The following is a 21,087-nucleotide window of genomic DNA, read 5'->3' as shown; positions in this document are numbered from 1 at the left end:
GCGCTAACCAAGGGGGCCAGGTGCACGGTGTTTCCTCCGACACATTGGTGCGGCTGGCTTCCGGGTTGGAGGCGCGCTGTGTTAAGAAGCAGGTTGGGCAGCTTGGTTGGGTTGTGCTTCGGAGGACGCATGGCTTTCGACCTTCGTCTCTCCCGAGCCCGTACGGGAGTTGTAGCGATCAGACAAGATAGTAATTACTAGCGATTGGATACCACGAAAATTGGGGAGAAAAGGGGGTAAAATTTATTTATAAAAAAATAAAAATAAATAAAATGTTACATGAAATGTAAATATGAAATATCAAAACCGAATGGAAACCCCCTTGTTAATATGTATAGGCAATAATTTACTTAATGGTGAGGCATGGAACAATGTTTTTTTTTGCTTTTGTCAAGCTGGATGTTTGAAATATGAGTAGGAGATTTCAGTCATGCTTCTTCAGGAATGGAATACAGACAATTAGCACTTGAATGCTGTAAATGAATACTGTGTGTAAATACTGGAGTGATGTATGATTGTTAATAAAATTGTTCATAGACACATTTCTTATACTGAGTCTGTGTGTATGCAAGTACTTTGGAATTACGTTTAAATCGTCGAAGCAACGACCTGAAAAGATGTCTCTTCAACTTTCACTTTCAACCAGAACCGAACTTAGAGTGACATCTTTGTATAGTCGTCTTTTCAATTACATAAAAAACAAGTATTTTCAACAACACTTTCAACCAAAACCGAACGTAGATTGGACGTCAGGCATAGTCGTCTTTTCAACAACATTTTGCTAGGTGGGTTATGTCTGGAACCAGCCCTGGATGTCAGACCACTCCAGAACCCCCAGGAGTCCATGTGTAATTTCAACGCTTCTCGAATACTCCTCATATGACATCATTTACAAATCCATGTTGGAGCTCATTGTTATACACTCTTAGAAAAAAGGGTTCTTCAGCTGTCCCATAGGATAACCTTTTTTTGGTTAAAGGTAAAATCCCTTTTTGGTTCCAGGCAGAACCATTTTGGGTTCCATGTAGAACACTCTGTGGAAAGGGTTCTACATGGAACCCAAAACGGTTATATTTGGAACCAAAAGCGTTCTACCTGTGAATCAACCAGGGTTCTCCTAGAGAAGGGTTGGTTATTTAGCAACAAAACTGAAGCATACGCAACTATGGGGCAAAACAGATGGACTTGGCTTCGATTGTTGACAACATGTAAACTACAGTGCATTTGGAAAGTATTCAGACCGCTCATCAATCTACACACAGTACCCATAATGCAAAGCGAAAACAGGTTTGTAGATTTAAATGACTATTTTTTAAATATATAAAGGAAATATAACATTTACATAAGTATTCAGACCCTTTGCTATGAGACTCAAAAATGAGCTTGGGTGCATCCTGTTTCTATTGATCATCCTTGAGATGTTTATACAACTTGATTGGAGTCCACCTGTGCTAAATTCAATTGATTGGACATAATTTGGAAAGGCACACACCTGTCTATACAAGGTCCCACAGTTGACAGTGCATGTCAGAGCAAAAACCAAGCCATGAGGTCAAGGGAATCCGTAGAGCTCCGAGACGGGATTGTGTCAAGGCACAGATCTGGGGAAGGGTACCAAAACATGTCTGCAGCATTGAAGGTCCCCAAGAACACAGTGGCATCCACCATTCTTAAACGGAAGAAGTTTGGAACCACCAAGACTCTTCCTTGAGCTGGCCGCCAAGCCAAACTGAGCAATTGGGGGAGAATGGCCTTGGTCAGGGAGGTGACCATGAACCCGATGGTCACTCTGACAGAGCTCCTGAGTTCCTCCGAGAAGATGGGAGAACCTTCCAGAAGGACAACCATCTCTGCAGCACTCCACCAATCAGGCCTTTAGATAAAATTGGCCAGACGGAAGCCACTCCTCAGTAAAAGACACATGACAGCCCGCTTGGACTTTCCCAGATGCACCTAAAGGACTCTGGTCTGATGAAAACAAGATTGAACTCTTTGGCCTGAATGCAAGTGTCACATCTGGCGGAACCAGGCACCATCCTTATGGTGAAGTATGGTGGTGGTAGCATTATGCTGTGGGGATTTTTCAGCAGCAGGGACTGGGAGACTAGTCAGGATTGAGGGAAAGATGAATGGAGCAAAGTACAGAGGATCCTTGATGAAAACCTGCTTCAGAGCGCTCAGGACCTCAGACTGGGGCTAAGGTTCACCTTCCAACAGGACAATGACTCTAAGCACACAGCCAAGACAACGCAGGAGTGGCTTAGGGAAAAGTCTCTGAATGTCCTTGAGTGTCGCAGCCTGAGCCCGGACTTGAACCCTATCTAACATCTCTGGAGAGACCTGAAAATAGTTCTGCAGCGACACTCCCCATCTAACCTGACAGAGCTTGAGAGGATTGGCAGAGAAGAATGGGAGAAACTCCTCAAATACAGGGGTGTCAAGATTGGAGCGTCATACCCAAGAAGTCTTGAGGCTGTAATCGTTCCCAAAGGTGCTTCAACAAAGTACTGAGTAAAGGGTCTGAATCCTTATGTAATTGCAATATTTCAGTTTTGTTTTTCAATACATTTGCAAAAATTTCCAAGAACCTTTTTTTGTGGTATTGTTTGATGAGAGAAAAAACGATTTTATCCATTTTAGAATAAGGCTGTAACGTAACAAAATGTGTAAAAAGTCAAGGGGTCTGAATACTTGCCGAATGCACTGTAGTTACCAGCAATTTGTTGCAAAGGGATATACATATAGGCCTATCAAATTGTGAAACTATCAGGTTCTGTGTTCCCTGAAGCAGGGACCTAACTTTCACTGGGGACGGGGAGATATCCCCCACATTCTGAAATTGCATTTTTGTCCCCCTCAGTTGAATGTGATACAAAACGAGGCAGCGGTGTGCTTATGGACCCTGCAGACACCGAGCAGCTGGGTAGGCTGTTTGGAGTGTTTATCTAACCAGATAAAATCATAATAATAATGTTATGTTCCCCCACTTCTAAAACCAAAGTTGTGCCCCTGCTGAAATGTATTTGAAGTTAACACGCATCTTTTTATTGGCAGACAGAGAGAGTATCCGGCTACATACACTACATTTCACTAGAGTAGGGCTATAGGACTCCCGAGTGGCGCAGCAGTCTAACACCTTGCCCAAACCGGCTGCGCTCGTGCGCCATTGTGCGCTATCGTGCATAATTTTATTTTACCCCCCCCACACCAAACACGATCACGACACGCAGGTTAAAATATCAAAACAAACTCTGAACCAATGACATTAATTTGGGGACAGGTCGAAAAGCATTAAACATGTATGGCAATTTAGCTAGTTAGCTTACACTTGCTAGCTAACTTTAATTTGTCCTATTTAGCTAGCTTGCTGTTGCTAGCTAATTTGTCCTGGGATATAAACATTGAGTTGTTATTTTACCTGAAATGCACAAGGACCTCTTCTCCGACAATTAATCCACACATACAACGGCCAACCGAATCGTTTCTAGTCATCTCTCCTCCTTCGAGGCTTTTTAATAGTTTACTTTATATGGTAATCGCATCTAAACTTTCATTCTATTACCACAACTAGCGCAAAACAGTTCGTCTTTCAATCACCCACGTGGGTATAACCAATTTTGCGACGTGTCAGGTCTGGTCTGCATCTCTGTGTAAGAGGCCTCACTGTCGTCCCTGGGTCGAATCCAGGCTGCATCACATCCGGGCGTGACTGGGAGTCCCATAGGGCAGCGCACAATTAGCCCAGAGTCGTTTGGGTTTGTCATTGTAAATAAGAATTTGTTCTTAACTGACTTGCCTGGTTAAATAAAATAAAAAACAGGAAAGGAAAGGGCTCGAACAGCAATCAGTCGTCCTATGAATATTCAATCATGTGCGGGACAAGGGGTTTGGCCTGAGTTTCATTGGCCACGAGTTAGGGAGTTTGTGCACCTATCAATGGATACAACGTAGCTGATACTCTGCAAAATTCCGAACGACTTGAGAACAGTATACAATTGAGCAACTTTAGGAAATACAGTATCCAGTTGTGTTGATAGACTATGGATCGCTGGAAAGGTAGAGTGGCGCTTGTTACCGGGGCTTCTGTTGGAATCGGAGCGGCGATATGCAAGGCTCTTGTCCAGCACGGCATGAAGGTTGTCGGCTGTGCCAGGAACGTCGAGAAAATAGAGGTGGGCCATGTATGTGACGTAAAGCGTTAGTGTAGGCTTTTTGTTGTTTCTACTTTTTGAACTGTGCTGACTAGTGTTGATAATTGGATATGGAGAAGGGAGAGTCGGTCAAGGATCGATTCAGACAAGGTGGTAAATTGTATGACAAGCGACAGTTTAATTTAAGAGTAAAGATATCTGGTACAAGCATGCACGGACTTATTCATTTAGCTCATATGGAACTTGCAGAAATAAGCCCAGATAACAGAATGCATAGACATTTTATACAACACAGAAAGTAGGTTGAGTCTGGAAGTTCTGGTCCTTTGGTTGGTTCTGGACAGGTTGTTGTCTTCTCAGATTGGTCCTGATGAGCTGGGCGTCATCCTTCTGAGTCTTATAGCAAAAGTTCTTTGTTATCAAATGTTCAGCTAAGCAGGAGATTTTGTGTGTGCGTAGTCAGCCCTCTATCCTTGGGTATGTGTGTGTGTGTCTTATTATCTCGTGAAATGCGGACCCAAGCACCCTTTTCTTATCAGTGTTTATGAAAGGTTTACGTCAGCCCTCTGTCCTTGGGTGTGTGTGTGGGTCTCTGTATCTGTTTATGAGTTTGTGAGAAACCCTGCTTAGAAAGAAGTTAGTTATAACAATGTAATAGCAATATGCTTGTGTTATTTTAAATGGTATTTATTACAAATCCCCCTCTTCACGTCTCATAAGAGACGTGACAAAAGCTAGGACAAAAGCTATAAATGGCAAAATTAGAGTAAACTTTATCAGAAGATAAAGTTTTGATTCCCTCTCTTCACGTCTCCTAAGAGACGTGACATAAACATGGGATCAAGCAGGAGTAGTATATGCAGAAACCTTCTTGAAGAGAAAGTTTCATATGCCCTCTCTTCACGTCTCCTAAGAGACGTGACAAATAAAAGCAAACCAAACAAGGGAAACTTTTTCCTAAAGGAAAAAGTTTTAATTCCCTCTCTTCACGTCTCCTAAGAGACGTGACATAAACCGATCAAGCAAAAAGTCTAAGCGAAAGTATCCTCCTCAAACGCCAAAGGGTCCTCATCGGCCAGCAAAGGAAACATCTGGGAAGGGTGTGGGTCAATAGCCTTAGTTATAAGCCTGGTGGTAAGAGAGCGAATGCAAGGTATGCAACAGCAACCACACAACACCAAAATGGCTGCAAATACTGAGATAGAAACCAAAATTGAGGACACCAGGGTTTTATATTTCCCAAAAGCATCCATCCAGGAATCCCACATGGAGGTGTCTACACCAGAATGGGATTTCATCTTACCATTAAGAGTCCTCAAGCCTTCTAAGGCAATGGTCAGGCTACCATCAGTGGCGGTGTTGTTAGGTATAAAGGTGCAACACTCTTCACCAAACATAGAGCATACACCTCCCTTCTCAGAGAGTAGCATGTCTACTGCAATGCGGTTTTGGAAGGCCATCAAGCTGGTAGCTGCCAATTGGCCATGTACCGCCTCAAAGCCTTGCTGGGTCCAATTGCCTAGTTTTTGGACATTAAAATGGATATAGTTGATCCTGTCAACATTTTTATTAATGGTGCACCACCAGCACACTGATGATTCAAAACCGGCTGCAACCTGGTCTACTAGTTTATACTTATCTGGCACCCCCCTAGGGACTCCTATGGCGTCAAGATAGGTGGGGTCTCCAGGATCCACTCCTGTTGATCTTTTGGACCGGGATAAATCCCCGTCCCTCTCTACACGGGCCATCAGGTCCTTTACTTCCATAGGATACACTGAAACAGGAAGAAGCAGAGAGACAAGAGCACAAAGACCAGTGGCATTCCCTGGCAGGCGGTCATATAGATGATTTCCTCCACACCACCACCAGACATCAGCTCTAGACACAGGTTGGAAAGGGGCATTAGGATTATGGGTGTTATTACACCATTCATAAGGTAATGCTCCCAGCATTGGAGGGCCAAGGTACATATTCATACAAGTGAAATTAGCCCTGGCAACCCGAGAAGAAAACATCGGGGCCCTTTCTAGTACTTTTAACAATAGGGTAAAACTTGTCCCATACGGAGCAGTTGGCAGTTGGGTTGTCATGTTTCATAACAGGAAGAAGACATACGTCAGGTAAGGTAGCCGGTACAATGCGAAGGAGTGGACGGGCTCCCATACATACCACACAGCTCTGGTGGGTGGCCTTTCCAGCCTCCTCAGTCACCAATAAGGATGAGCAAGGACCAAAAGGAGACCACTCCAAGAACTACTGAAAGGTTAAACCCTCAGGTCCATCCCTCTATACAACCTGTATCAGGTGGGCTCGTCGCCACCCGGGAACTTCAAACCTTCACAACAGGGAGGACAAACATCACTTTTTATTCATTCGACAACATCAACTACAGCGAACCAAGGGTCCTCCTCTGTCAGGCCCACTCTCCTGCGAAAGCTTGATTTCGTATCAGCCTCTCCAACTGGAGCATCAAGCAGCGGCATCATACCATAGGCCCTTTCCACATCTGTAACAGACTTCTTCAAACAAGGTATGATACAGGCATTACGGAACATGAGCATACGAAAAACAACAACTTAGGGTCAGAAATCCAGTAATCATCACCGCAGTGTACTTACCAAACCAACCACCCAGCCAGGGGAACAGTCCACTCTCCTCCACACCTGCAAGACCCCCCCCCTCCACCGATAACCTTGCCAACCCACTCAGAGCTTTTGAAATGCTCCCATCCGGACTAGTATTGTTACATACACCTCCCTGGTCGGCCAGAATCATGTCCAGTGCTAGTCTATTTTGTCTACTGGTTTGAAAGGTAGCATCCAATTATTCAGCCATCCCCGTAAGTGCTGTGTGGGTGTATTTAACAAATCATCATTAATTATAGTAGATATAATTGATCCAGGCATTATGCTTAGCATCAACAATAGCTGGGCCAATGATGGGCATCAGATGCCACAGGCCATCATTCCTGTTTAATGTCTGGAATTCGTGGGGGACCCCTATTGGGACCCCCAACAGGTTGGTGTGAATGTTATCTGTACCCTCGGACCAAGGAGCGTCACGTTTCTGCCGTCTCCTGGGTTGGTCTCAAGCCTCTGTCATGTGCAGCTCCCAAAAGTTGGTTAGCTGTAACCTCAATAATAGGCAATGGTGTTTATCAGACTGGCCAAAACACATGTTCCCTGATAATCTCCTTTCAAAATGGGGTCAACCGCCTGGCAGGTCCACACATCCACCATACATCAGCAACACCTCTAGTTAATAGTGACATTAGTGATGCAGGCAGCAGTAGGGAACCTCCCATAGTCTATACCTCTACCTGTACCAGTGTTACAGCTGTAATATCCCCCATATGCCTTAACCCCCCATGGTGTCTTCTGGGGACGGACTTCTGGGAACACAAGACTCAGAGTTTTACACAGGGTTGAATTTGGCTTAAACTTTCCAATATGCACATCCAACCTTCCCCATTACTTAGGACAAATGGGTGAGCAGCCAGAATAGGTCTGGCATGTCCACATACGACACAGTCCTTTCTATTAAGTGTTTTATAGGCCAACCACATATTCTCCCTTCCCTCATAACCAGAATCAGTCCCCAATTGGTCACTATCTGAGATGTCTTTTACATTTATTACCTATACCAGATTGTAGAGCTTAGGTGATGGCGTGGGACTTGGTCTTGAAGTGGTGGAGGAGGCCGGCTGAACCCTGGTCCGTTGGAACTGGTGGTGGTTCTGGCAGTACTGTGATGGTAACATCTCCATCGTATCCCAAACAGACAGCTCAGGACTACAAGCAGTCCTGCAAAGCCCCACCCTCTCCCAGAGAACACATCATCAGCCAGAGACCAAGCAACACTTTCACTTCTATGAACAAACACAGTGAGGAAAGGTCGGGGGCAGGGAATTCTTCATTAAGGAGTTGATCCCCGAACTCTATTAGTAACGGTTCTTCTCCTTAACTCTGTGATCATTCGACAGTGTCAGTGTGTCTCACCCTCCAAGTGCGATATGCCCCCAGGTCGGGTGAATGACCTTCTCCTTTAATTCACCTGCAATGCATAAAATCTTGGACATACAGGTTTGTTTAACAAACAGTTTCTCATTTGTTCTATCTGATTATATATTTAACTTCTATGCCTATTTTTTAGCTAGAATTTTTAATTTTAAATTAGTTTATTATCCAATAGGCCCCATCCTATCCTAGACCACAATGTACCCCTCCCCCGTTTGATACCTGGCTCTGGCCAGGTATCAACCTTACCTACTCATGACTTAGTACATTATAATATAGAAATCCAATTCTCCCTTGGGCGTACATTCATATCTATTCTTTTCCAATTCTCTGTCAAGTGACTTATCTACTTTAAAATGTATCTGTGCTGCTTATATGTGTTAACCCCCTTCTGTCCTATCTTATTTCACAGCCTACCTTGCTCATTTCCTGGTCCACCCTCCCCACTCTACTCTCAAACCTTCAAGGTCTCAACAGTGCGGGGTAGACCCATCTGTCTGCCTTTTTCTAATAATAGTCAATAACAACTATGTGTTCTTTTGCAATATTAACTAAGTGTCTCACTGTTTTGACTTTATCTATCCCAAATGGATTTAAAATTAACAACATGTCTTATAGTGTCAATCTCTAAAGTCCTTACATAACCTTAATAAACCTATCTCTATCTTCTTATGGCCAAAACAAATGCTAACCATATAAATTCCTTTCTTTACTAATAAGCTCTCTATCACTTTTATTTCCATGCCCTATAGGCTTAAAATATCTCCTGTTCAAACCAATTCAATAACAGCCCATTCAAAACCGTCATAGCCAATGTTTAAAAACAGAATCCTGACTCCTCTGTGGTTAAAACTACAATTATGGTCAAGAGTTATAAACTCTATTATATCAATTTACCTCAAAACTAGTATTCCCAAATGACCACAATTTCATTATTCTCACTACATCCCCCCGTGATTGATCAAGTCACAGGAAAATGCAACGAAAAGAGGTCAAAAAGGTTACACCTACATTCGTGTTCCATACCATATCTAGACATACCAAAAGAACCCTTTATCTTAACAAAGTCCCTTGCCTAAATAAAACTCAAAGTAAAACTCCTATTCCAATATGAGTGTATTCTTTTAAGATATCTTGTCTCTGGGAACACGGAAAACCCCTTAACCCAAACGTTTACCACAAAAACAAAACCTAATAATTATGATAATACCCTTAAATCATTCGTTTTAAATTTCCCCGATGTTTCATGTACTAACCATACAACTGTGATAAACGTACACTGTCCCTTTAAAAACTCTCATGCCGCCATTCTACTCTGCGGGCCGGTCATTGTTCCCCATAATGAAAACAGATCACGTTTGGAACACGTTTACTTATTGTTCGAATTCTCTGGTGTTACCTAAACAAAAACCAATAACTTTCAGCAACTTTTGAAAAGTATCTCAAAGCTATAATGTACACATTTTCCCTCTAATGTTAAATATACAGGTTTAATACTTTTATCAAATAGATTAGTATAGTTCAAATAAAGATATGCATTTACTAGCGCTCAACCTGTGTTCAGAACGCAGCAACTAGCCAATATAATACCAAAAATGACTGTCTTATTCATGCCTCTAGGCAAAACAGCTAGTTACTCCAACTAAGTTTAGCAGCAAAACTATCGTATAAGTAAAATCAACTTCTCAACTTTCTCCATTCCAAAGTGTAAACTTACCATATACTTCGCTAAATCTATATCGCATGTCAGCCAATCCATAACAATAATATCATTAGTCTGTAAATTTAACCTAAATAAGTTATTAAATGTATTCTCTCTACTCCGAATTGGTTTTAAGTTTTTCTCTGTCTCCAGCATTCAAACAGGCTCCCCGTTTGCTGGGAGACCGTTGAGTGCTGCAATACTGCCATCTTCTGTCCATTCTCTGTACAGCTCTCCACCCCCAACTATTCTAAGAGTTATGAGTGTGTGAAGGAATATCACAAATAAGGGGCCAGATATCCCTAATCTCGCCCAGGGAGGGAGATATCCCGTTTCCCGGCGAGATTCCTTAGTTCGTGTGACTGGGAGTCTCCTCCACATTCTCACAAACTAAGGGATCTGAATTTGGTGTCGAATTTAGGGCACACAAGTCACCCCTGACCTCAGTCAAAATTCTGGAAGGAGTTGGTGCTGGAGTGCAATGTGTGAGGTGGTGCCAAGGTGCGCCTGATTTACCTTTGACCTGAACTGAGTGTGAAGTAACCTCCTTCACTTCGTACAGTTCAGTCCACCTGGGTTCCAGCCACTTTCTCTTGTGGGCTTTAACCCCCACCCAGTCACCATTTTACATTCAGTGGTGGCGTGCCTCCTGGCAGCTCCCCCTCTCGGACCTTGTGAATCTGTTTGGAGAGAGCTGCAGAAAGTTCCGTCAGTTTTTTCACATATTTACATCAAGAGCGGGCATATGACCTCCCTCTCTTGGTGGACCAGGTATGACTCTTCCAGTCTTGTTCTTTTCCCCCTGACCTGTCTTGTATCTTCTGATCTAGAAAATCGTTAAATTTTAGCTTTGGAGTATTTGGGGTCGTCATATTGTTATTCTATTTAAATGCAGTGGAATTTAATACAGAGTAGTTTTGGTAATGTGTGTGCGAATATCAGTGTATATGTTTGACTATCCGACTGCACTTAGCCCGTCACTGGATAAAATCCAGCAATGTATCCCTGGAGACAAGTACTCTGCCTAAACTCAGAGCTCCTCCCTCGTACACTCGGAATTTCGTAAATGTGTGTAGTTTTTAAACAGCGTTATGGAACGCGCAACCAACCAATGTCCGCGCTTTCTATTCTCACGAATATGTTAAAACATTTCACACTTTACTTAGTATTTAGACATATCATCACACTTAAACATTAAACATTTATACTTTCAACCTGGCGCCTAAAAACACAAATAGACTATTCTTCACTGAACAATCGCCCAGACTATTGAATAAGTCTAGCCTACTCCTCACCGGTCACAGCCTGGACTATTTGAGTAGGTCTTGACAAACTTTACCCCACTCCTCACCGGTCACAGCCGGACTATATGAATGGGGATGGAACAAGCCTATTCTTCACCGGCTGAATAGCCGGACTATTGAATAGATTTCCCTACCGAATCTAATCGGACCGGTCGCCGCCGGACTTAGGACTACGACTTCCTTAATTAACCTTAACTATTCCTTACCGGACTCTGCCGGACCGGTCGCCGCCGGACTATCGGAATATCGTTCCTTACCGGACTCAGCCGGACCGGTCGCCGCCGGACTATCGGAACCCTAACACAATTTTATCCCTTACCGGACCCAGCCGGACCGGTCGCCGCCGGACTATCGGAACAAAATTATGGCCACATATGTTTACTTCACTGTCCTTCACATGTCATCTATACACATAAATTTAAACAAGAATTCTTACCCAGACTCGGTACTACTGATCGAAATTTGGAAGGACTATACGACAATATGCAAAGTTTGATTTAACAGGTCTTGCTTACCTTGTTTATGGTCGACCAGAAGATCAGTTTCCCGAGTTGAGCAGAACTGTCGTCCTCCCCCCCAAAAGATTTCACCTGTCCTCCGTGAACCGTCCTTTCACCAACTCGCCCTCTCCCACCCAAATCAACCACTCTGGACCGGGTCTCTAGACAACCATCCTCTGCTTACCAAGTTTCTGTTGATAATTGGATATGGAGAAGGGAGAGTCGGTCAAGGATCGATTCAGACAAGGTGGTAAATTGTATGACAAGCGACAGTTTAATTTAAGAGTAAAGATATCTGGTACAAGCATGCACGGACTTATTCATTTAGCTCATATGGAACTTGCAGAAATAAGCCCAGATAACAGAATGCATAGACATTTTATACAACACAGAAAGTAGGTTGAGTCTGGAAGTTCTGGTCCTTTGGTTGGTTCTGGACAGGTTGTTGTCTTCTCAGATTGGTCCTGATGAGCTGGGCGTCATCCTTCTGAGTCTTATAGCAAAAGTTCTTTGTTATCAAATGTTCAGCTAAGCAGGAGATTTTGTGTGTGCGTAGTCAGCCCTCTATCCTTGGGTATGTGTGTGTGTGTCTTATTATCTCGTGAAATGCGGACCCAAGCACCCTTTTCTTATCAGTCTTTATGAAAGGTTTACGTCAGCCCTCTGTCCTTGGGTGTGTGTGTGGGTCTCTGTATCTGTTTATGAGTTTGTGAGAAACCCTGCTTAGAAAGAAGTTAGTTATAACAATGTAATAGCAATATGCTTGTGTTATTTTAAATGGTATTTATTACACTAGGCACTATGCACTACTATCTTAGCCCAATATTGGACTAAAGGAGCTAACCTTACTCCAATGACCTTACATGTTTTGTTTAAAGGGCGAATTGGCGCTGGAAAACTAAAGAGCCAAATACTGAATAGATTATCAATTGCGGTACGGTTCTAGAAACATAAATCCCTCTACTTTCATATAACATCAAACAATTTCACAAATTCAAAATACACACTTACTGCACTATTTCATATGTAGCCTATATGGGCCAACAAATAAATAATTTACATGTCACCTGCATTCTGTCACAAGGTTTGCATCACACGTTTTAGGTTAGGTTTATTATAGATTACTACAGTCTAATGGCACCTGATCTATACAAAATTGTGAAGTATTCTTTGCAAACTGTTTCATTACTTTTATGATGTGTGCCACAGTAGTATATGATATTATAGAAAATATTATGTGTCAAATGAAGCACATTTGGGAATTACTTTCATATGGCTTCACCATGGTGTTTTAACCTTTGGAACATAGTGCATGAAGTCATCTTACCTCTTGATTTTAGAAACTGGCAGCAGAGTGTCAGAGCGCTGGGCACAGTGGCACCCTTGTTCCCTACAAATGTGACCTTTCAAATGAAGAGGAGATCCTTTCCATGTTCTCTGCCATCAAGACTCTCCATCAGGGAGTGGATGTGTGCATCAACAATGCTGGCCTGGCCCATTCAGAGTCACTGTTGAATGGCAAAACCGATGGCTGGAGGACAATGATTGATGTAGGTGTCACTGTCAATGATCTCTGTGTTTATGTCAACTGCTGTCCATATTTATCTTTTATTTTTATTTTTAGTCATTTAGCAGGCACTCTTATCCAGAGCGACTTACAGTCAAAAAGCAAAGCATGATTTTCGCTATCCTGTGTCATGCTCTCCATCATTTAATAACATTTGTTATTGATGTACGTTTCAATCTCTGTGTTGTTACTGACCTTATTTATAAAAAAAAAACAAGGGATGGCCGTCACACTTTCTTCAGTCCATTATTTAATATCACATTGATATTCAACGGATGTATTTTACAGGTGAACGTCATTGCATTGTCTATCTGCACACGAGAGGCATACCAGTCTATGAAGGAGAGGAAGGTGGATGATGGACATATCATCAACATAAACAGGTACCGTACAACTCTATCTCTACCTCCAGATATGCAATTGGACTCAGGTTGCAGTGAATGCTTTTCTTTGGACAATCCACTGGTAGTACAAACCATAATGTATCTTCTTCTATTCTAGTATGAGTGGACATCGTGTAGTTTTCAGTGCTGATACACACTTCTATAGTGCTACCAAGTATGCTGTGACTGCCCTGACAGAAGAGCTGCGGCAAGAGCTGCGAGAGGCTAAAACCCACATTCGAGCCACGGTAAGTTATTAATTCTTAGTCTTCTTATTAGAAATATTTCATTCTATTGTCAATGAGCTGATCAGTCGTCCATAGCCACCCAGCACTGAATTGTGCTAATTTGTCATATTGTGAGTACTGTACACTAATAGTACACTGCTGAAAACGATGGTGTTCTATTATTGGCAACACTCCACAATATCAGGCCAGTGTGTCCTCATAATAGACCACATTGATGTTTACAAATCAACTGATTTATCTAGCTAATGCACAATGTAATCGTTAGAGCCATCTAATGTAAAACTGTCACTAACCCTGTGTTTCTGTTTTCCTCTGAACAGTGTATATCTCCTGGTATGGTGGAAACAGAATTTGCTTTCCGGCTTCACAGCCTGCATCCAGAGAAGGCTGTTGCTACCTACAACAGTATGAAGGTGAATAATAACAATAATAATGATATCTGTGCATAGAGGCTATATGATTGTTTTTGAATGTGTACGTTATAATTCTACTGCCTTCCTACAGTGTTTGGAAGCAGTCGACATTGCCAGTGCTGTAACGTATGTCTTAGGCACACCGCCACATGTTCACGTAAGTAGGACACTTGTCTGTCTCAGTATTCTTTGCACACTCTGTTCACTTCCATCAATGTTTGAATGAATGGGGGAAACGTTTTCCATAATCTGACAAATAATAACTACCATACTCCTGTCTTTACATATCTAGATTGGAGATGTTCAAATGCGACCTGTGGAGCAAGTGTCATAGAGCAGTCCTGCAGGAGGAATCTGATGCACCTTGTTCATCTCAAAGAGGATTTAACGTTGGCTTAAAGCTGTAGGATTGTGGAGTTTTTGAATTGTGATTTTTGGTCTGATCCGAAAATTATTATTTGCCATGAAAATGATTGTAGGCTACACTACAGCCCCTTTACAATCTGATACAACCTGATAATACTGACATTGTGTAACAACACTAATGCAATTTTCCATCAGTATTTGGATTTTTTTTTTTAATTAATGTGTTTTCTAAAATAAAGTTATATTTCAAGTGAATTTTGTGTGCAATACATTAAACACAAGGTCCAATTAAACTGAATAACATGTTCTATGTTACAGACAAATATTACAAAAAGAAGACATTGAAAAGTAATGCAAAACCAAAATGTATTATGTTACATAGCATAACACTAGAAAAATAATACACGAAAACATTGAAAAGTATAATGCAAGGATTGCACTCTGCAATCCAAGGAGAGCTGTGTTCATCTGTGACGTGCCTCGCCTTCATTTAGAGTTTGAGGGATTTTTCTGCATTCCAGTCTTGGAAATTTGCTTGCGCCTAGATAGCTAATACATTTTTGTCGTTAAGAAATGAATCTATTTTCCATATCACGCTTTGCTAATCAGTCAACTTAAAAAGGAGCCGGTCCTGCCTCCTGTCACATAGGTATGTACCGTTATGGGCAATGGGAGTCAGCCAGCTGTTTCTGGCAATACAGCTGTATGCTAGCTACAGTAGATGGGGCTAGCTTGGTAGCCATCTCTTTCCATTGTTGTTATGCAAGCTAGCTAACGTTAGCTATGTTGTTGTAGCTAAGAAGAATGCTACCTGCAGCTCCAGCCTGATATCCGTTGGATAGCTACAGCTACCTTTGCTTATTTGCCAAGTCATACATTTTTATCGTAGCTAACTAGCTAAACCTTGTGATATCTAGCAATGTCTTCGCCCCCTGGCTATAATAATGTTCTACTGCATCTCTACCAGTCAGCCATGGCAGACAGCAGCGTTTTATCAGCATAGCTTATTGTAGCCTATTTCATTATTTACAATAAGGTTTTCTTATGACATAGCCATACTTAAACACGTAAACTGTAAAATATGGTGTAATAAATTGGTTAACGTTTTTAAATGATGGAATCATTTTTTCCCATAACATTATTTCCAAAAACTGTTCTTTGACACATAACCAGCTAATGAAAATCATGTTGTTTATTATCTCTTCAACAGCCACTAAACATGGATTTCATCGAGAGGGAAGCAGAGGAGTCTGAGGAGGAATTTGGGAGTCCAGAGGACACAGAGAAAAAGGCACTGAAGCATGCTGCAGCAAATGATGGTAATCTATTCATTATACAGCATGTGAATCATTTAGATTTTATTTCAAAGATGTCCCTTGACAGAGTTATCATCATCACAACTACCCTAAATAAGATCGATGTTAACAATGTACAACTTCTTGATTTGTGACTTAGATGAGGAGGAGGAAGAGGAGAATACTGAGGATCAAGATGCAGATGGAAACCTCTGTGGTCTGATTGATGATGGTGTGGATGAAGGGGGAGGGGAGGAAGAGGATGAGGAAGAAGGGAATAAAGATAAAGAAGGTGATAGTGACTCTGGGGAGGAAATTGGACACCGTAAGAGGAAGAGAAGTAAGTGGTCATTCATAAATTGGTCCTGTATTTATTCATGTCTGGGCTGCACTGTGATTGCTTCCTAGCCACATTGTAGGCTATGTCTTCAGTCATTGAATAAACTATAATGTCGTAAACCCTTTGATTCTATTTTGCCCATTCAGATTCAAGCCTTCATGATTTGTGACACCTAACAGTGTGCAGCAGAATCATGCATACCAATAATAATCACATTTGGTGTTTGAGTATCTTGCGATTTCTGTCTACAGGCTTTGACGACCGCTTGGATGATGATGATATTGATCTCATTGAGGAGAATTTGGGAGTAAAAGTGAAAAGGGTAAATATTCCGATGCCATTATGACAAGCAAAATTCATTGTCATCATGGACATTGTATAACACACAGCGGAGGTCTCGTGTCATGTCCCATGGTCCCACTCTCTAAAAATACTATGTAAAAGTAGATTGACTAAAATGTTTTCCTGATATCTCTACTCCTTCCTTATCATCATAAACAGCAAAAGTTCCGTCGTTTGCGAGACATGTCGGATGATGAGGATGAGGAGGGAGATGAAGATGTCAGGGAGGCCCATGAGAAGGACATGATAGCGGATGAGATCTTCATGGGGACAGGAGCGGATGAGGGTGAGGCATTGGATGTGCCTTTGCATCCCGGGGAGGATGAGGAGGAGGACGATGAGGAGTCTGGTATGAAACATTTTAGTTTCTTCATCTATAAACAGTTGAGTTGTTTTGAGTTAGCCATTTGAAAATATATTAATTTCCTCAGATATCGATGACTTTATTGTGGATGATGACGGACAGCCCTTGAAAAAACCCAAGTGGAGGAAGAAGCTGCCAGGATATACAGATGCGTAAGTGATTCTGACATTTAATTTAATCACTTAGATCCCAATTTGCAGTAGCCTCTCCACCTGAAAGCTTACCCGAAAGTAAGAAGTCCTATCTGTGCAATAGAATTTGATATGGTAGATATTTTCCAAATGGCACCCTATTCCCCTATGGGCCCTGGTCAAAAGTAGGGCACTATAATAGAGTGCCATTTGGGACGCTGGCATGTTTATCTGTACTCACATGCAGTATTTAGTACTGAGCACCACTGCCTTTTTACAGAGCCCTTCAGGAGGCCCAAGAGATATTTGGAGGGGACTTTGACTTTGCCGAGTTTGACACTGAAGCCTATGAAGATGCAGAGGAGGAGGAGGAGGATGCAGATGAAGAGTCATGGGACCGGCCCAAGAAGCAGGCCAAGAAGAGGGTGGGTCGACGCAGTATCTTTGAGATCTATGAGCCTAGCGAGCTGGAGAGCAGTCACATGACGGACCAGGACAACGAGATCCGCTCCACTGACATGCCAGAGAGGTTCCAGGTGTGTATACTTCTAAAGGGTGCATCCCAAATGGCACTCGGACCCTATGGGCTCTGGTCAAAAGTAGTGCACTATATAGGGAATAGGGTGCACAGTCACAGTCATAGTAATTTGGACACGTGAGCACCTGAAACTCACCTATAACTGTTATGGGCTTGACGCTGTAGCCCTATGGTATTCAAACTTTTTAATTTCTTCAGCCAGAATTTCTGGGGACCACATTTTTTTCGCAATAATTTTGCATGACCCCACCCCAAATATGACACAACCTTAAAATCGGTACATTTCGATTTTAACATAAACAAATCACCTTCAATTCATTACATTTGCATCTCTTATCAAAATGAAAAGAAACTAAATAAAATAAATAAATGATAATTATCTTTCTCAAAAACTTTTGCATATTGTCCCATACAATAATCTATACTCTTAATTTTTTCACTGTAGTTCCCCCGCGACCCCGACTTTGAATACCACTGACTTTGAATACCACTGCTGTAGCCCATACCCTTTTCTATGTGTGTGGTCTTGTTGTTTTTAGTTGCGCTCCACTCGTGTGAAGCCAGCAGAGGATGATGAGCTGGAACAGGAGGCTGAGTGGATCTATAGGAATGCCTTCTCTACTCTCACCATCTCCATGCAGGTACTGGAGTGAGGATATTTTAGCTAGGTCTCATAAGACAATTAGTTAAAGCTGGTGCTACAGTCTAGGTCTGTTTTTAAAATGCTTGTGTTTTTTAAAATCTAATATTCTGTGTTTTCAGGAGAACGCAGACTATTTGGACAGAGGTCCAACCACTACTTTCAGCAGAAAAGGCCCCAGCACCATACAGAAGATTAAAGAGGCTTTGAATTTCATGAGAAACCAACACTTTGAGGTACTACACATTCCTTCTAGCACTGTAGGTAAAGTTGAGTTCTTCCATATCATTTTTCACAGTTAGTTAATACAACTGTCTTCATTGTTTCACCTCTAGGTTCCGTTTATAGCGTTCTACAGGAAAGAGTATGTGGAGCCTGAACTCAATATCAATGATCTGTGGAAGGTTTGGCAGTGGGATGAGAAGGTAATATACTGTAGCATTGGATTTTGGTTAACTTTAACCCTTCATTTATTCTCTCTGTTTAATTACTGTTTAATGTGGGACTTTCTTTCCTCAGTGGACCCAGCTGAAAACCCGCAAACAGAACCTGAGACGCCTGTTCCAGAAGATGCAGGGATACCAGTTTGAACAGATCTCAGCTGACCCAGATAAGCCACTGGCTGATGGCATTCGACCACTAGACACTTCAGATTTAGAGAGGTAAGGCTTGTCATGTCAAACATGTTTGTAAATAAGCCTTGTCTGAGCCAGAACAGCCCATCTCCTGTTTCTGTAGTGAGGCAACTTGATGTACAAGTACACCCCTTGGACAGTACGCTAGTCATGTTATGACACCTTTATTATCTTTGTTGTATCTGAATGCATACCTGATTATGTTTTTTGACAAGGCTGAAGGATGTCCAGTCTAGTGATGAACTGGGCGACGTCTACAACCATTTCCTGCTGTACTATGGCCGGGATATTCCAAAGATGCAGAATGCAGCCAGGTCCAGCAAGAAAAAGCTGAAGAAGATCAAAGTGGATGAAGATGGTACGATTTAGATTATATATTGTAAGATGGGGAAAGCACCTTTACCCTCACCAGAGTAATTATCATGTATTCTGTTCGCAGGTAATGAGCAGGAAGTAGAGGAGGAGGAAGAGGAAGAAGAGGAGCAGTCAAAAGGGCCGGACCTGAAGCTTGCATCTCGCAGGGATATGTACAGCATCTGCCAGTGTGCAGGACTGGGTGAGTGCTTTATCATGTGTGTCCAGTAGGCATCACTATCAGCACCTACTATTGTACTTAAACAGAGTTTGCTAATCGAAGTGCACTTCCTGTATCACGAGCCAACTGTATTTGCAACAGTTTTTGAGTCCACCATTTAAAGGGTTCTCTCGTCAGATGGCCTGGCCAAGAAGTTTGGTCTGACTCCAGAGCAGTTTGGAGAAAACCTACGTGACAGTTACCAGCGTCACGAGACGGAGCAGTTTCCTGCTGAGCCCATGGAGCTGGCTAAGGACTACATTTGCAGGTTAACCGGCGACACAATATTGCACTGTATACAGAATACACTTTAATATTAAGATAACCCAACCATTTTAGCAGTAACAGAGTTGGTGTTGAGAGGTGAATATGCAAACTTGTACATGGCTGCATCTCAAGTCGCACCATTTGAGATGCAAACCTATAGCTTCCGCAATACTACTAATAGTATGTTCTCTCTGCCTGTGCAGCCAGTTCAGCACAGCGGAGGCAGTACTGGAGGGGACTCGCTACATGGTTGCCATGCAGATCGCCCGGGAGCCTCTAGTCAGACATGTGCTCCGACAGACGTTCCAGGAAAGAGCCAAGATCAACATCAAACCCACCAAGAAGGGAAAGAAGGTATACACCATCTATTTGCAATAGGGTTGAAAATTCACGGTAACTTTCGGAAAATTCCCAGGTTTTCCAGAAATCCCAGTTGGAAGAAATCCTTTATCGTTCTACCAGGAATTCCTGGGAATTTGTGAAAGTTACTTGAATTTTCCAACCCTATTCTGCAATTACCTCCACTTATTTGTTGGTTGTATTAGTGGTTTATTTAGGTCTTTCATGGGATATACAATACCTTCAGAGGCGTCAGGTAGCCTTGCGGTTAGAGTGTTGGGACTGTAACCACAAGGTTGCTTGTTTGAATCCCTGAGCCGGCAAGGTGGAAAAATCTGCTGTTCTGCCCTTTAGCAAGGCAGTTAACTCCCACAACAACTGTTTCTCTGACTCAGAGTGGTTGGGTTAAATGCAGAAGACACATTTTGGTTGAATGGATTCAGTTGTGCAACTGACTAGGTATTCCCTTTCCCTATTCATACCCCTTGACTTTTTCCACATTTTGTTTTGTTACAGTCTGAAACATCCTTGACATGTCACTACAACTTGTTTGGAGTCTACCTATGGCCAATTCAATTGTTTGGACATGATTTAGAAAGAAACTCACCTGTCTACAGTGCACTCTCCAAAGATGTTTGATCAGGTTCAAGTCTGGGCTCTGGCTGGGGCGCTAAAGGACATTCAGAGACTTGTCCTGAAGCCACTCCTGCACTGTCTTGGCTGTGTGCTTAAGGTTGTTGTCCTGTTGGAAGGTGAACCTTCGCCCCAGTCTGAGGTCCTGAGCGCTCTGGAGCAGGTTTTCATCAAGGATCTCTTTGTTCATCTTTTCCTCGATCCTGACTATTCTCCCAGTCCGAGCCGCTGAAAAACATCCCCACAGCATGATGCTGCCACCACCATGCTTCACCGTAGTCATTGTGCCATGTTTCTTCCAGACGTGACGCTTGGCATTTAGGCCAAAGAGTTCAA

The 21,087-nt window shown here is 42.4% G+C and overlaps 2 protein-coding genes across 3 annotated transcripts in view; both read left to right on the top strand.

Annotated features, from left to right (window-relative positions):
* Positions 1-3,702: 3,702 nt before the first annotated feature.
* LOC120018199 (dehydrogenase/reductase SDR family member 11-like) lies at positions 3,703-14,908 on the top strand. Of its 2 annotated transcripts, none has more exons than XM_038961268.1 (7): positions 3,703-4,172; positions 13,017-13,226; positions 13,532-13,626; positions 13,745-13,874; positions 14,195-14,287; positions 14,379-14,444; positions 14,580-14,908. In XM_038961268.1, exons 1-7 carry the CDS (start codon positions 4,041-4,043, stop codon positions 14,619-14,621), a joined length of 768 nt encoding a protein of 255 aa, XP_038817196.1. In that variant the 5' UTR covers positions 3,703-4,040; the 3' UTR covers positions 14,622-14,908. The 2 variants fall into 2 exon arrangements, with proteins under 2 accessions (XP_038817196.1, XP_038817195.1); XM_038961267.1 differs by having other exon boundaries at positions 3,927-4,181.
* Positions 14,909-15,872: 964 nt separating this feature from the next.
* Positions 15,873-21,087, top strand: part of LOC120018546 (transcription elongation factor SPT6-like) — a 41,884-nt gene continuing 36,669 nt past the window's right edge. Inside the window, exons 1-14 of the mRNA XM_038961765.1 lie at positions 15,873-15,972; positions 16,109-16,288; positions 16,540-16,610; positions 16,790-16,979; positions 17,062-17,146; positions 17,406-17,661; positions 18,203-18,304; positions 18,426-18,539; positions 18,639-18,728; positions 18,823-18,965; positions 19,154-19,296; positions 19,378-19,494; positions 19,651-19,780; positions 19,983-20,133. Of these exons, the coding sequence (XP_038817693.1) occupies positions 15,873-15,972; positions 16,109-16,288; positions 16,540-16,610; positions 16,790-16,979; positions 17,062-17,146; positions 17,406-17,661; positions 18,203-18,304; positions 18,426-18,539; positions 18,639-18,728; positions 18,823-18,965; positions 19,154-19,296; positions 19,378-19,494; positions 19,651-19,780; positions 19,983-20,133 (1,872 nt within the window). The remainder of the gene's footprint in view (positions 15,973-16,108; positions 16,289-16,539; positions 16,611-16,789; positions 16,980-17,061; positions 17,147-17,405; positions 17,662-18,202; positions 18,305-18,425; positions 18,540-18,638; positions 18,729-18,822; positions 18,966-19,153; positions 19,297-19,377; positions 19,495-19,650; positions 19,781-19,982; positions 20,134-21,087) is intronic.

Source organism: Salvelinus namaycush, chromosome 23, assembly GCF_016432855.1.
Source record: "Salvelinus namaycush isolate Seneca chromosome 23, SaNama_1.0, whole genome shotgun sequence".
NCBI classification, from domain to species: Eukaryota; Metazoa; Chordata; class Actinopteri; order Salmoniformes; family Salmonidae; genus Salvelinus; species Salvelinus namaycush.
The sequence above is the reverse complement of the archived record's forward strand: the minus strand, read 5'-3'. Positions and strand labels throughout refer to the sequence as shown.